The following is a 15997-nucleotide window of genomic DNA, read 5'->3' as shown; positions in this document are numbered from 1 at the left end:
CCGCTGCATCCTTACCCTGTGTGGACGTTTGCATGTTTAGGACTGATCACCGCCTCTAGCCTCTGGGCTCCTGAAGGGCCAGGCCATGTCATATTTATCCCTGCATTCCCAGGGCCTGACCGGTGACTCTGATGCCCTCAACCTTTTAAAGAGTCATTTTCCTGAAGTCTCCAGTGAGGCTGAGGCGCTGGCCTCCAGGACAATGGAAGCTTCAGAGACAGGGACTGTCCCCTCATAGTGGCGAATGAGGCCTCCTAGGCCACGCCAGGGCCCTGCCAGCCCCTGGACCTCCCAGAGTGGCAGCCATATGCTTGCCAAACTAATGCTGTTCTGAGCAAAATGACCCAGGGACCCTCCCACTCAGCCACTACTAAATGGAGGTGATGAGGAAGCCTGGGCACGGGGCAGCTAATTTAGGGATTGTGCCATGGCCTTGGCGGGAAGCTCTGTACCTGTGAGACGTCCAGAGCGAGTTGGCTGCTGGCAACAGAAGAACAGCAAGAAACCCCCTTATCTCTTGAAAGAACAATTCAGAGGCTGCTCAAGGGGCTCCTGAGGGACAGCAGGGGACTTGGAGGGACCCAGAGTCATCAAGCAGAATTTAGAATTAGATAGAATCTAAGAGATCTTCAGGCTCACTTTATATAGGAGGGGGAAATGAGACCCCAATTGGGCAGAATCTTACTCAGAGTGACGAGCCAGCTGGCAGCCCATGGCTCTCCCTCAAGAAGCCCAGAATACTCCAGACAACAGGTTGGTCTCTGAAACTCCATTCGCTGCCCTCCCTCCCCAGCCTGCCACTGAGGGCTCTGTGTTTCCTGGGCCTGGAGCAGCTGTGAAACTAACTCTGAATTTGTGTTACTGATCTGGGCCCTCATGAGCCTCATTTGGAGTGGGGACTGTACAGAAGCCAGCAGAGAAAAAGCAGAAATCCTTTGGAAAGGAGTGAATGGAGGCCATCAGCTTTCACCTGAAGGGCCAGCAGCTCCCTGAAGTGTCGGTTAACTCCCTGCGCCCTTTGACACTGCACTTGAACTGGATCCAAGGCAAAGCCAAGGGAAGGAAGGAACCTTGATGGTGTGTTCCGGGAATCAGTGTGAGGAGCAGCTGGGTTCAAATCACAGCTTCTGACTGGTGGCTGTCTCTGCCTTTGAGAAATACTATCTCACTGTCAGGTTGTAAACCCTCCATGGGAAATTGAGCTGAGGGTGGGACCCAGAAACTGCCTCCTGAGGCCCTGACCCCCGTGGGTACAGCTTCTGGCTACTGAGAGCACTTCTTCAGAACCCCAAGTCCATAGATATTTCGTGTTTCTCTCATACATTCATTTTAAGTGATACTTTGGAATATCTGGAATCAAATCCCATGAGGCTATGGCTATCAGTCACCCCATCTGACTGGAGTACTGACATGGGGGTAGTTAAGCACTCAGATGCTGACATCAGAGATCATAGGTTCAAATCCCAGCTCTGACACTTACAAGATGAGTGAGTTTGGACAAATTACCTAACCTCAGTTTCCTTAGTTGTAAATGGGCATGACAAAAGTCTCCCCTGGTGCTGCTGGAAGCATACATTTAGTTAATTCAACTACGGCACTTAACTTGGTGCCTGGCTATAGGATGCACTGAGTCAGCTGTGGCTGTGGCTGCTCACTCCTGTACATGCTGCCAGAATGCCATCTGGTCCCTGAACCTATGGGAGGAGGAGCTGTGTGCGGGGTTTACTCGGGGCATTCAGAGGGCATGGGGCAGGCAGCTGCAGAGAACAGGGTGGGGTGCGGGCAAATCAATGTGGGTTTCCTCCTGGCCTCCAGGTCTGCTGTGACTCCTGAGCCCTTCTGAGGGGCAGCATCTCGGGTTACCTCCCCGCCATCCTCCCTTCCAAAGAGCAGCCAGCCTGGGAGGGACATAGCCTATCTTTAATGGAAGTCATGGGTGCTTTGACACAGGAAGCCCCTTGGACAGTAAGGTGTGGCCTGGACAGCAGGTCAGGATGCTGTCCTCCAAGGCAGGACGGGTGTTCTGGCTACAAGGCTCAGAAGATGTCAGGGACGATATAGTCAGTGTGAACACCATCGATCAGTCCAGCTCCATTGTTGTGGACGAACCAGCAGGTCACCTCAACTCCATGCCGGGGATCCTTGCTGTAGTCTTTTTGCAAGCCTCTGGGGAGAGATAAGTCAGATGGGGTCACCTTTTGGACCCCACAGGGTACACAGCCCAGGAAGCCCATCCCACCTGTGTGAAAGCAGGAGGAAGGCCTGGATCAACGTTGGGCAATACCAAGCGCAGAGATGCTAAGAGAGCAGCCCACCCACCTGGTGACCGTAAACTGATGGTTCTTCACCACCATTGTGGCATCTGTCTTTGTGGGGTCAGAGCCTGGGTGGAGGTCGGACACTTTGTAATCAAAGGGGTGAAAGAATTGTCCTGGAAAGACACATTGGGGATGGCAGTTACCGGAGGGTGTAGTTGGGGGAGCCTTGCTCATGCCTTGCACTCAGGAGGTGCTCACTGGAGATTCAGAGAGTTGCTTGAACTTTTTTTTCCAAGGGCTTGGCTGTTTCTGATAAATTTTGGCATCAAAGCCACTTGTTTAGTTCACATGCTATAGAGAAGCAGATATATTGTCTGGTGGTTGGTTATACCTCCTGTCATTTTGGACCACTTTCAAAGGAATGTGACCGGGAGAGAGGTTGGATGGGTTGGCATGCACAGAGAACAGGGTCTGCAGGAAGGCCACAAGGAGAAGCAGTGTGGCTGATGGTCCATGACACCCAGGAGGTCTCTAGGAGCCTGCTGGACCTTTCTGTTTGCTCCCAGGCTTACTTCCGCTTTAGTTTGATTGCAGCCTTTTTGAGGGACTAGACCCTCACCCGGACAAGCCCTCTTTGGATCTCTAAGCCTTGGAGGTCATGTTGGAGGTGGGCCTGTCTGGATGCCCAGCTGCAGAGCTGACCAGTCCACCGGCTTCAATCCCCCACCCCCATAGCTCTGCCTGCCTGATTAGCCGTACCCAGCAGTCCATGTGTCCGTGCCGACATCCGGTGACTATCCAGCACGTAGAAGCCCAGGAAGTCCTGGTGGATGGCACTCCCCCTCCACACCCGGTGCAAGATGACCTCGAAGGTGCCTCCATCCTCCACAGACACCACCAGGTTCCTGTTTCTCTTGATGGTCACCACCACCCTGCAGGGGCAGGTGGCCATGGGGACTTATGTGGCTGCACTACACCCCTCTCCATCGAGCTGCTCCTGTCCTCCGGGACCCAGCTCTTATGATCCCCCCACCCTCACCCCCAGGTGATTAGGCGTTACCTGCTCTATGCTCCTTCCCACATGTTACTATTAAATATGGAGCGCTTACAATGTGCTAGGACCTGTGGGAAGCCTTCCATGAAAACTGCATCATTCAGATCTCACTCAATCCTGTGAGGACCAAGGCTCAGAGAGGTAAAATAAATTGCTCAAGGTCAAGCAGCAGAGCCAGGACTGGGAGCCCAGCCTGTCTAATATTAGAGTCTGTGTTCTCTGACTCTACATCTCACCTACGTCCTCCACACCAGACTCTGCCCACCTCTTCCAACAGCTCTGCTGTCCAGCCTTGGACTCTGTTGCTCAGAGGACCTTGTTGAATGAATGACGGAACAAACACAAGACAAGGCATATGAAGGCAGGTGCTGAAAGAGAAGCCCAGAGAACTCCAGAGTTCAACAGAGAAAGACTAGGAGGGCTTTGGGAAGAGGTGGGCGGCTTTGTTTGGTGGAGATGAGGTGGACTATATAGGCATTTGGAACATGTGTCCAGAAATTGAGGGAAACGGGGTGGTCCACAGAGTCCTAAATATCTGCGCAGCCTACCTGGAGGCCACATTAACGTCATTCGCTGACTTGGCTCAGGGGACAAGGGCCCAGCAGGCTCAGGCAGCAGAGCTGGCTCTGGGGCTTCTGTCTTGGTCCCTACCACACCTAGCCCTGCCTCCCTGCCCAGGCCCCAGTCCCAGTCTGGTTACTCGTCCTGCCGCAGTGAAGCCTGGTCCTTCCAGGAGAACACGGGCCCGCCCGAACCAGGGTTCAGTGTGATGTTCTGAGGAGTCACTTCCAGCTGAAAGCCCGTGGCGGGATTTGCGATCCCCAGGCGCCCAAAGTACGTGCCCTCATGCTGCCCAGGGCTCCTGGCCTTGTCGCCAATGAGCTGTCCATTCACTGAGAAGCCTGCAGTGGGATAAGGGCCATCCAGGTCAGGGAGGGGCCAGCTCTTACTAGATACGCACCTGGCCTGCCTTTGCTCATGCCTCCTGCTTGGGAAATCCCCGTGCCCTGTCCATGCTAGGCCATCTTTAAGGGTCTTACCTCCCAAGGGGAGCCTTCAGGGCTGATTCGAGCTGTACATAACACTCCCTCCTCTTCCCTCCTGCCACACTACGTATCCAGTATGTAGCCCTTGGGTCTGGGTCCTGAAAGAGGTTTTGCAGGACTTGGCCTGCTCCCTCTCTGTGACCCCAGCCCCTGACACAAGGGCAGGTCACAGTAGGTGCTGTAGATACATTTGTGGGGCCTCTTCCCAGAGGCCTTCTCTGACCTGTGCAGCGAAAATGCCCCTTCCCCATCGTCCATGTCCTAGTGCAGCAGGCATTATGCTCGGAAATTGTCATCTAAGAATTTGTCTACCTGTTTGTCTCCTCTAAACTTCATGAGAGCAGGGACTTTGTCTCGGTTCCTGCTGCATCCCTGGCCCTTAGCATGTGCTCAACAGACATTTGCAGGTGGACTGACTGGACTGAGAGGACAGAGTGACTGAGCGAGAGGAAGTCATTCCCATCCCTGAGCTCTGCTGGGGAGATGAACTCTGAGGCTCCCTCAGTCATGCTGGGGAGAAAGGCAGGGCAGAAAGGCTACATAATTTGCAGGACTAAGTACAAAATGAAAATGTTTAAAAATTGTTAAGAATTTTGGTCTTGGCCAGGTGCTCAGTTGGTTAGAGTGTCGTCCCAATACATCAGGGTTGTGGGTTTGATCCCCCATCAGGGCACATACAAGAAGCAACCAATGAGAGCATAAATAAGTGGAACAACAAATCAATGTCTCTCCTCTCTTCACCCTGCCCCCGCCTTCTCTTTCTCTTTCAAATCAATCAATCAATCAATCAATCAATCAAACAAATTGTTAAGCATTTCAAGACAGCAACAGGAGACCATTAGTCTGAGCCTGGGGCCCTTCTACATATAGGGTCCTGAGTGCCTGCACAGGTCACCCCCCACCATGAAGCAGGCAGCTGGATGGGGCTAGAAGAAGGCAAGTCGAGGCCAGGCAGGTGACAGGCGGGAGCGGGGGGTGTAAGAAGTAGAAGCCCTGGCCACTGTCCTGTCCATGGCAGAGGGTGTGATGTCACTGTACCTGTGCTGGGGTCCTGCACCAGACTCAGGACCACACCAGGCTCTTCATTGATGTTGAAGCACAGGGTGTCCTTTCTCTGGGGCACGTAGATGATGAAGTGGGGGTCCGTGTCCACTGGGGGCACAGCACGGCGTCCGTTAGATTGGGCATTGGGCAGATGGAGCCAGCCAGGGGCAAGGGCTCAATAGGCAGCAGTGACCCTCAGACTCTCCCGAGGACTCACCACCGGTCACTCGGTTTGGCAACTTCTCGACACCGTAACCGGGATGAGTCGAATGAGAAGGCTGATGCACAGCCGGCAGCACGAACGCTGACCCGCAAGAGCAAATGGCATTTAGAAGGAAGGCGGCTGGGCTTCCCTGGAGCTGCTGGCTCCTTTTCCGAAGCCCCTCCCACCCCGAGGCCACCGGAAGGAGCAGAAATGGACACAGAACATTTGATGCCTCTCGGGAGGTGGGAAGAGAAATTTGGCCCAGTGCAGTGGGCCGACCTGCTCTGTCTCCTTCCATGGGGACCTGGTGGGGCTGGTGGCAAAAGGGTGGGAGAGGTGAGGTCCATGTCAGGATACTGTCTGAGGATTCCCAGTGAGAGGCAGTGAGGAGAGCTGGAGCAGAGGAAGGAAGCCCAGGGCTGCCATTTCCTCATCAGGCAAAACCTAGGGGCCTTGCTCAGGACTGAAGGCACAGCCTGAGGGACAGTAACATGTAGAGGAGGGAGGTAGAGATGTGTGTCATCAAGACGGCTGCCACTTACACGGTCTGTGTCCCAGCATCTCTGTGGAGGACAATGACAGTGTCACCTTTGCTGCCCCACAAGAAAGACACGTGCACCTCATTGTCCAAGTGCACCCAGGGCCCAGAGGTTTATCAGGCCTGGGCCAGTCCTCCTCCTGGGGCCCCCAGCCCGCCCCAGGAGCCCAGGTCTCACAGACGTGTGCTCACACAAGAGCCCCACTGGAGGCCAGTGTGGGGCTCAGGATGTACGAGGTTCCCCACCTCGCCCGCCCCCCCGCCCCCCACAACACGCACACAGGAGGCAGCAAGTAGTTTGTGGTGAAGTGGGCAAGGGCATCTTGGGGATGAAAATGCCATGAGGGCCAGAAGCAGGGAGTTGGGGGTGGGGAGCTGCCAGCCAGAGCACATACTACTTGCCTAGCTGCTAAAATCCCCGTGAGACAACCAATGTGATTTAAACACTCACCCAAGGGCAGAGATCCTGGAGGGAGAGAAAAGGAGAAAAATTAAAGCCCAGGAGGTTTTTGGCCCTTAGAAGCCTCCCCAAGGCCCACAGCCTTCTCCTGTGCAGCAGCCATACCATCCAGTGGCTTGTCAATGACAGGCTCCAGGCCGTTTGGGTCTGTCAGGCCCTTCACAACCATAGAAGTCAGCGGGGTCACAAACTGATAGGTCAGTGCCATCTTCAGGGCCTGGGCTGACAGGTTGGCCTTCTCTTTCCCCTCCATCCTCATCCTAGGAGACAGACACCTGCTCCTAGCCCGGTGGCTTGGTGACAATGGACTTGCACTCCCTCATCCTTTCACTTACTTTTTCACTCATTCATCAAACATGCATTGAGCAACTGCAGTGTCCTTGTTCTGTGGCTGTCATCAAGGACCTCATGACTTAAAGACCTCCCACATAGAAAGCCTGGATATTTGGCAGGGTTGTGGGAATTTGCCTCAGAAGTACACAGAGAATTTAACAGCTGTGAGATTCTGGGCAAGTGGTCTCACCTCTCTGAGCTCAGTTTGTTCATCTGTTAAATGGGGATAATGAGGACATTCCCCTGTACAATTTGAGGATTAAATGAGTGTATCTGGACACAGCAGCCCCACAGTAAAGGGTAGCCTCCCTCACGGTAGCTCAGTGGCGGCAAAGAGTGTGCTGTCCTGTGGCCCCGGTGGGTCCTGCCTACACGATTGACTGACTGGTTGACATTAACTCAGTGAGCAAAGTAGGACAGTAAATCTGAGGCCAAGGAGTACCCTGGGGTGGACAGTGCCTGCTGGGCAGCCGCCGGGGCCATACCACTTAGCCAGCAGCTCCTGGATGGTGAGATAGGCCCAGAGACGTTCAACATGGTTCTCCAGCAGGTGGCCTCGCTCTTGGAGCAGTTTCTTCATCTCTTCCTCATCCACTAGGCAGGTTGTCCTGAATTCTTGGTCTCCCTGAGGGTTGTGATGTGGAGACAGGCTGTGAGAGCACAACCACTGGCTGGTGCTTGAGACTCGACGGGGCCCCACTCTTGTTTGGTCTCTGCAGCTTCCTTCTCAGCAGCCCCCCTTTCCAAAGCCTCCTCTCGTTATCTCCATCCATTCATTGTTTCCACAAAAGCCTGCTGGGCATCCTCTGTGAGCCAGGTTGGCCTAGGCCTTGGGCATCCCAGAGATAGGAGAGCCAGGCCCTGATCTCGTGGAATTACTCTTTCTACCTTGCTGCTTCTACCAGGTAGCTGTTTCCCCATGCCCTGCTCCTCCAAACACCTGCTTGTCCCCAGTGGGGGACATTCTCCCACTGCTGCACCATTCAACCTGCCACAGCACATAGATGTGCCTTCTCTCCCCAGCTACCCAGCTCCCTAAGGGCGTCCCATGCACCAGGCACTGTATAACCGTATTATATGGATTATTCCATTTACTCCACACAACTCTTCAGTGTAGTGTTACCCCATGGTACAGAAAGGAAACTGAGACCTAGAGAGCTGGACTCATTTGCTCAAGGTCACCCAGCTGGTCAGGGTGCAGCCAGGGGCCCTGCTCATTGAATGAGCTCTGCTCATTCAAAGCCTCAGCTCTTCACCCTCAGCAACACTGCAGGGCTTGAGCCCTCACCCTGCAGGACAGGGGCCAGGTCTCACACACCCCGGCACCCAACATGCATAGGAACACATGCTCCGCATCATGGCATAAAGATGGGTGCACAGCAGGTGTTCAGGAAATGGTATTCAAGTAAGAAGAAAGAGGCTGGCCTCTTGCTCTCTTATGCCTTGCAGGGAATGGTGTGAGGGGAAACAGGTGGTCCATTTTGGGCCAAGGGACTACAATTAATCAAGACCATGTTCACCCCATACCATACTGTCCCTCAGACACCTGCTTGGAGGAATGTTCTGGCCTGGGGTGTGCGTGGCACAGTGCAGGGGTGTGGACACTACTCTGGGGCAGGAATGGGGGACAATGTGGTTTTGGAGCCTCTGGTTACTGCACAGCCTCTCCACCCTACACAGCCCACTGTTTACCCTGTGGGCCTGCACATCAGCCTTGAAGCTGCTCCGTTTGTGGTCAGTGATGCGCCCAGCCACCACAATCTCCGAACCTTCGTAGTAGTGTTTATGGCTGTGCTGGGTCATGGCCGAGATGGCGTCCTTGGGGTATTGCAACTCCACATCCACCAGCAGCGGTTTGGCTACCTGGTCATAGAAACCCTGCAGGGGCGGGAGGTGCAGCTTCAGAACTGATATGTTACTCTGGGCACCCAATGGGAAACCCACTTACAAAGTGGGGTGGTGGGACCCACACTTTATAGAAGGAATCATAGGCTCAGAAGGGTTAAGTAACTGGTTTGAGGCACATGGCTAATTTGAACCTATGCCACAGCTTTATCTACTCCAGACTGATGGGCAAATGGCTGCCAAGGTGGGGCGCCCCATGGGCTGCCGTTGGTGGCACTCTGGGGGATGGGGTGGTGTAGGGGAGGAGACCTGCAGCTGCTGGGCGGCATCGTGGTCCTCATAGATTCTCTGGGCCCGTCCACTGTTCTCCATGGACATGACCTCCAGGAATTTGAAGTCCACATTATGGCCGAAGCCCAGGTTGTAGAGTGGGAACTTGCCCCTGATGGCGTTGCGGACATTCTTGAGGATCTGGGAACGGTTCGTCACCCCTGCAGCCACATACCCAGAGAATGACTGGATACCAGCTCACAGGCGCGTGGAGCACCAGGGCACTTTGAGCACACTTCCTGGGGGCCAAACCTCCCATCTTAGATGGGTTTCGCTTCCCACAGACATCTTGCAGCAACGCCTCCTTCTGGCTAATCTGGGAACTGCAACAACTGCTAACAGCTCCTTGCCTACCTACATGGATCCATCACAAACAGATCTGATTCTACTCTAAACCCTCCCATGGCTCTTTGCTGTGGCCTGCAAGGCCCTGCTGACCTTTCCACTCCTGTTTCACCTACTGCACATATGCCTGTGGTTCCCAGGCAGGGCCCGCCAGGGCACACACCATGTTTTGCTTAAGCTGCCCCGCTGCCGGAGGTCCCTTCCTGCTTCTCCTCTCCTACTTCTGGACTGAGCTCAGCAGTCACCTCCTCCAGGAGGCTTTCTCGGAACTTTCTGGGCCAGGTGCCCCTTGTCTGTGGTCCTGCAGCCTCCTGGCACCCTGTTTTTTTCAGGGTAAGTTCTTAACAGAGCTTCTGCTCCTGGGTCTGTCTCCCCCACAGACCCTGGGATCCTCAAGGACAGACATGTTTTGTTCTCTTGATATCTCTTCTTGGTCCCTAGCTCTATGCTGAATATATAGTTCACTAAATTCAACCCAGGAATCCTGCCCATCCTCCTGGGCCCTGTGTAATGCTGTCATGGAGAAACTTCCCCCGTTTTCCATCTCAGGACAGAAGTGTGTCTTGGAGCTCCTCCAGACTTTATGGTGTGAACTCTGTTTTTAGATCAGTTTTTGCCTTAGCCCTGAGTCCGTCTGATCCCCAACAGTAGCCCCAGTGCTTGGCTTTCCAACTGCAGCTTGAATGCCTTCAGTAAGGAAGAGATCAGTACCTCCCAAGGTAGCCCTCAAGGTGCTTACCCTCTGTGGGCTCGCCATCTGTCAACATGATGAGAATTGGGGCGTGGCTGCTGACACTTGGGGTGCTTCTCTGAGCTTTGTTCAAGATCTCAATTCCCCAGAGCAAACCTCCATTCAGGTTTGTGGCTGCAGAGAAGAGAAGGCAGACCAGTGTATGCTTTCATTCTTAGGGGACAGAGACAACACCAAGGTGGCCTGAGACACCTGCCCTTACACCCAGCCAGGGAGAAGTGCTGCACGAAGTCCCGAGCTGCTTGTAGATTGGCGGCGGATGCCAGCACCAGCGAGTCCCTCCACGACTGCACTTCAGACCCAAAGAGCACCAGGTCAAAGTAGTCCCCTGGCCGCAGGTCTTCCAGGATTTTAAGGAGTGCCTCCTTGGTCTGCAAGGACAGGACAGTCAGTGGAGGCACAGAGCCCCAGGATAGTGGCTTCTGTCAGCTCCAGATACCCATTTCAAAGATCCCCAGGGCAGAGGTACATGATGGACAAGCAGGAGGGGATGGCCAGGTGGTGCCAGGAGAAGGGTATCCTGCAGGGCCCTGGGGTTGGTTGGGGGAGAGAGAATATACCATTGTGGGAAGAAGAAATGACCAGGAGTTCGGGTGGGGGTGGGGGGTGAGATTCAGAAAGAGAACCCAGGGGGCTGAGTTCCTAAAACTCGGCTCATCCTTCCCTGGCCGGGTAACTCAGTTGCTTAGAGAGTCGTCCTGATACGCCAAGGTTGCAGGTTTGATCTCCGGTCAGGTACATACAAGAAGAAACCAATGAGTGCATAAATAAGCAGAACAACGAATCAATGTTTCTCTCTCTCTAAAAATCAATTAAAAAAACTAAAACTCTTCTTGCCCAACTGTGGTTCCATTGCACCATGGACAAGACACTTCAGAGCACAGAGAGCTAGGGCCGTGGCTTTGTTGCAAGATGCTTCCCCATGGGCCCCCATAATTATCTCCAGGTTCCATCTTCCAAGCACTTCCTCACTGATAGCCCATGATCCTGTGGGCATTATAATCATTCCATTTTGCCACTGAGGAGAAGTAAATGCGCTTGCCCACAGTTGCACAGGGAGGAAGTGTTTGATTCCAGAAACCCCAACCACTAGAATTTCCTGTTAAGTCACTCTGCCTCTGATCAGGAGCAGAAATCCCAAACCCAGACACAAGCAAAACCAGCATGGTGTGGGTGATAGGGCCAAAGAAGCTTCCAATGGGTGAATTGTTTAAAGGCATGGTTTACCTGCTTTATTTTCGCGCCTTGCATGGAGTTGCTGATGTCAATCACAAAAACCAGGTTCTTGTTCATGCTCGTCAAGTTTTGGGGGGCAAAGAAGTGGGCAAAGTGGTTATTGGTGACCTGAAACACAAAGGAACAAGTGAGGCCTCTCTCACGAGCTCCCCTGCCCACCTCTGAGTCTTAGGTCAGAAGCTTCAGGCTTACCAGGAGGTCGCAGGGCTTGTCTCGCTTGATATCGTAGGACACCCTGAATTCCCCATCCACCAAGGTGCTGGAGCATGTGGGGCAGGATTGTTGCTGGACCACAGTGGGGCGGAAGAGCACCTGACCCTGGAACCATCAAGGGCGTGAGGCATTACTGGTTTGTGCAGACACAAATAGGATGTTTGCAAAGATGACAACACGAGTAGTGTGTGCATGTGTGTGCACGTGTGTGTGTATGTTGCATGAGCATAGAAATGAGTCAGGTGGGCCTCACGCAGCTGCTGAGAGTAACACCTGTGGATAGTAGGGGAGAAAACCTATTTCTTTGCTTATATGCTTCTGAATCTTTGGGATTTCCTTAATAAGCATCACCATTTTGGGTACAAAACAATGGTAGTATGACAGTATGAGAGCATCAGTCAATTCAAACTATGGAGTAAAAAGGCAAGGCTATAGCACTCTGCTGGAAAATAGCACCCACCTGGAGAGTCAAAGAGCGGAGGCTGGAAGGGAGGACTGAGCGTGGGAGCTGAGGTCTGAACTGATTTTGTGTTGATGCTCAGGGAAATGAGGGATGGTTTTTACTTAGTACTTTTCTATGTTTCTGTACTTCTTTAAGACTTTTATTTTTAGTTTTTGTTTGTTATAAAATTAAGATATGCTCATCAAAAAAACTTGAGAAGAATTGTTAGGAACACAAAGACCCATTCCTTTGGTCCCCCACTGAAAGCAAACGTGTTTGCTAACACTCTGGGTGTCATAGTTTGTTTAAAGGGAACCCCCTAAAACTGTAAGAAACATTTCATTTTAATAAATTGTTATGAGTCACTACAAATGCTAGGTGAGAACGGAAGGGTTTGCTCCTGGCTCCAGTTGAGGGCAAGCCAGGAAGCAGGGCACCAGCTGGGTATCACCCACCCACATGCCATACCCCTCCAGGACTGGGAAGAGCACAAGCAGCAGGGTTCTGGGACTCCTGCAAGTGGGTGATGAGTGACAAGCGGCAAGCGGCTGGGTAGACCAAAGGCCTGTTCAAACCTAATTATGTTTCCAAAAACGCCAGAGCTTGGAATCCTAACTTCAATGGCATCTGACGTTTGCTAATGTGCCCTGAATGCCTTCCTATGGGTGTGAGACAGGCAAGGAGGAAACTGAGCCTCACAAAAGCCAGTAACTCATCCCAGACCACACAGCCAACGTGGGCGCCTTCCCCAGCCTCGGTTTACAGGCTTTTGCTAAGTTGCTCTGAGAACCAGGAGTGCCAAGTTCCCTTGGGATACCAAACCAGAAAACACCTGTCGCTCTCACCCCTATGAGAGCCTGAAGCCCCTGCCTGGTTCCCAGGCCAAGCTTGGCCACTCCTTAGGGAGCTGGGCCAGGTTGAGATGTCCTGGAGGGCCTGCCACCACACCCAGCCGTTCCACACACCTTTTTGTCTGAGAAGGACTTCTTGATGAGTTGAGTCGCTAGTTCCTTGGGTAGGAAGGAGGCCTGCGCATCCAGCTTGCTGATCCCTTGGGGCTCAAAGATGTCCACATCGATCTGCATCATTGAAGCGATTCCTGCACCAAGGCTCCCATGCGGGCCACCATCAAGTCTCAGCTAAGAGCCAACATGTGTCCTGGCCACCTACTGTGTGCAGTGTCCACCCAGCCCACAGCAAAGGGCCTGGAAGGTCATAGGCACTCCAGGAACATTCACCAAATGAAGATGTATATACCTGCACCCCTTAACTTGGCCACTACTGAGGTGCCAGAGACAACCACAGTCCCTTAGCCTGCCCAGGACTTTCCAGTTCACAAAGTACCTGGACATTTATTATCTCTTGTGATCCTTGTGGCAGTGTTGGGACACATAGCAACCCCCGTTAACAGAGAAGCAAGCTGAGGCTCGGAGAGGGGGAGGTTAGAAGGTTCAGGAAGCCTTCTGCCCATGGAGAGACCATCGGAGCCCACCCTGAAGGGTCGGTCCCCTCCCCTGCATGCTCAGGTCTGGGATGGTGCACGATGGGTTTTGAGCCAACGCTTAGAGCCAGGGAGAGGCATAGGCAGGAGCCCCGCTCCCGAGACCATTCCCCTGAGTCCGCAGTCACCGCAGTCTACCTCAAAATGATGCACCAGCTGCTTGGGCTTGACTTTGATGATAATGTCGTACTGCATAAGCTTTCGCTTCAGCATCTCCTCGTACGTCAGCCGGAACAGGGCTTTGCTCTGGGGTCCGATGGTGAGGTAGATGGTGAACCGCTCCATTGTTCTTCCTGAGGCCCTGGTCATGCCACCACAGGCAACAACACAGACTAATGGTAAGTGACATGTGGGTCCTTGTCACCTAAATTGTGGGCCTCAGTATCAATTTCTCTTATTTTAGTGCTATTCTCTGGTGTCTTTGACCCTCATCCTTATCTTAGCTAGCCGGTCAGAGTCAGGGCCTGAGGACAGGGACCCACTGCTCCTGCAGGCTGGTCTGGGAGATGGGCAAGTCAACACAGCCTGGTCTGGTGCACCTGTGCTGACGTTTGGGTTTGGGCAGTTTGCTCTCTTCCCATCAGTTTGGAGCTTCTCTCCACCCAAGGCCACCCTGCTGTCCTCAGATCTGTCCTGAGCTCAAAACTCACCTGACAAGGCCAGCATTCTCTCCTGAGATGGCTGCTTTCCGGTACTGCTTGTGTGCAATGCTTTTCTCCTTTATTTGCCCGAAAAATGCCTTTCCATTTGTTGTGCTGCAGGGAGGAGGAAGCCCTCAGGGGAAGTGCCCTTTCCTGACCACATAGGTCCTTCATATTGGAGGCCCCTGAGACCCTGAGAAAGCACTGTCCAGGTGAGCGCTCATGGGAGGGTATCTCCTGCTGGCCTCCTTCTGCTCACAGAATTCTGGGAGGCCCCTTGGAAATGAGGTCAGCGGCTACAGCCAGAGTCCAGCAAACAGCCCGCCTTTGCTCCTTGGGCCCTAGGCTGAAAACATGGTCAGAGGCCCCAGTTTGCTGCCTGTACTGAGAGCCCAGAAACACACCTATAGGACTATTCCTCCCTTCAGAGCTGAAGTGGCCTGTGGCCCTTTGGGAAATGAGGAGATGGTTTGCACTATCTGGCTACTTCGAGCCATGGTCTTGTCTGGGCCCAGAGAACGGACGGTTCTGGGTGTGGGAGTCAGGCAGGGCACGCACATGGCAAAGTCACTGATGAAGGCTGTCTTGGGGATCTCCACATCGAAGGACACTTCCTTGGCTTTGTCAGCAGTGTTGAACACTTGGCTGGTGATGACATAGTGGGCGAAGCGAGAGGTCACTTTGCAGTTGACTTTCAAGCTCTGGATGATCACACCGTTGACAGTCTAAAGTGAGACATGAGGGCACTGTGGCCTGGGATGGGGACCTCTGAACCAGTGAGAGACCTGTGTCATATTAGGGTCAGCACACAGTTCTCACTGACACAAGGTGCCTGAGGCACAGACCAGACCTCCGAGGGAGACCCATTTGTTCTCTGCCTGAGGCGGGACAGTGGAGATGAGGTGGCACAGGAGCATCCCCGTTTCCAGGAGAGAGGAGTCCCTTTACCCAGAGCACTAACAGAGGGGCGCACCCCCAGGGACAGGGAAAACAAGGCTGTAATAATGGCCCCACCACCAACTCCTTTGCGGAGACTCACTCACTGTGTCTACAGCCTGTCGTTTCTGTAAAACAAACCAGAGTCAATGTGAGTGTGAATGCTCAGGGGTCCACGGCTTTTTGTCACGGGATGGGAGTGGGACACAGCCTATATCCTCTGCCCCTTGGCCTCACTCTCCAGTCAGAGTTGGTCAGGGAGTATGGGGGTGGCCTCTGTCCCCGGTGCAAGGGTCTTGTGTCCCCTTCCCAGGCCCTGTCCAGGCCCAGCTGCCTGTTTCTGCCCCGAGGGTTGATCTACATACCTCGCTACTTTTGGGCCTTTTGGGTGCACCCTGAGTGGGCATGGCCTTCAGGGTGAGGAGGGACACCAGGGACAAACACAGCAGCGTCCGCATCCCCATGGCGCCATCCATGGTCTCAAGGCTCCTGTTGCCCTGTCACTTCACTCAAACCATCAATCAATAAAGTGCTAGATAAACATGGATTAAACATTAGACAAGATGAAAGCAAATATTACAATTCGGGGGATCTAAAATTGACAGTGGGGGGATTCCCAGCTGTGTAAGCTCCTGACCAGACTCAGACTGTGCCCTTCTATCTAGAACTGCTCTCAGACAATGTGCATTGTGAAGCCCCTGGCTGCTCGTCTAATCCTGGATCTGGCAGAGGGCAACACCAGTGACACAGTGACATGTGTCAAGAAACCACAGTTAAAATGGATTTCTAAACTTTGTTAAATGTTACGTTAGAAATTCT

The 15997-nt window shown here is 53.3% G+C and overlaps 1 protein-coding gene across 1 annotated transcript; it reads right to left on the bottom strand.

The window, feature by feature from the left end:
* Window positions 1–1901: 1901 nt before the first annotated feature.
* ITIH1 (inter-alpha-trypsin inhibitor heavy chain 1) lies at window positions 1902–15687 on the bottom strand. Its single transcript, XM_054595052.1, has 22 exons — window positions 15544–15687; window positions 15286–15306; window positions 14801–14967; window positions 14252–14356; window positions 13740–13902; window positions 13066–13179; window positions 11638–11763; window positions 11437–11553; window positions 10412–10580; window positions 10198–10323; window positions 9093–9274; window positions 8631–8816; window positions 7424–7563; window positions 6711–6865; window positions 6597–6611; window positions 6150–6170; window positions 5620–5706; window positions 5397–5510; window positions 4013–4214; window positions 3018–3190; window positions 2320–2431; window positions 1902–2166 (listed from the first exon to the last, which is right to left on the bottom strand). The coding sequence occupies exons 1-22, from the start codon at window positions 15652–15654 to the stop codon at window positions 2037–2039; spliced, it is 2736 nt and encodes a 911-aa protein (XP_054451027.1). The 5' UTR covers window positions 15655–15687; the 3' UTR covers window positions 1902–2036.
* Window positions 15688–15997: the final 310 nt, after the last annotated feature.

This window comes from Pteronotus mesoamericanus, unplaced genomic scaffold, assembly GCF_021234165.1.
Source record: "Pteronotus mesoamericanus isolate MK-2021 breed Mesoamerican mustached bat unplaced genomic scaffold, CSHL_Meso_final scaffold_54, whole genome shotgun sequence".
Classification (NCBI taxonomy): Eukaryota; Metazoa; Chordata; class Mammalia; order Chiroptera; family Mormoopidae; genus Pteronotus; species Pteronotus mesoamericanus.
The sequence above is the reverse complement of the archived record's forward strand: the minus strand, read 5'-3'. Positions and strand labels throughout refer to the sequence as shown.

Coding starts and splice junctions, on each gene's coding strand:
- ITIH1 (XM_054595052.1), bottom strand. CDS start 15,654: ATGGATGGCGCCATGGGGATGCGGACGCTGCTGTGTTTGTCCCTGGTG. Junction 15,307..15,543: donor AAAGGCCCAAAAGTAGCGAG/GTATGTAGATCA, acceptor TTTGTTTTACAG/AAACGACAGGCTGTAGACAC. Junction 14,968..15,285: donor AACGACAGGCTGTAGACACA/GTGAGTGAGTCT, acceptor GTCTCACTTTAG/ACTGTCAACGGTGTGATCAT.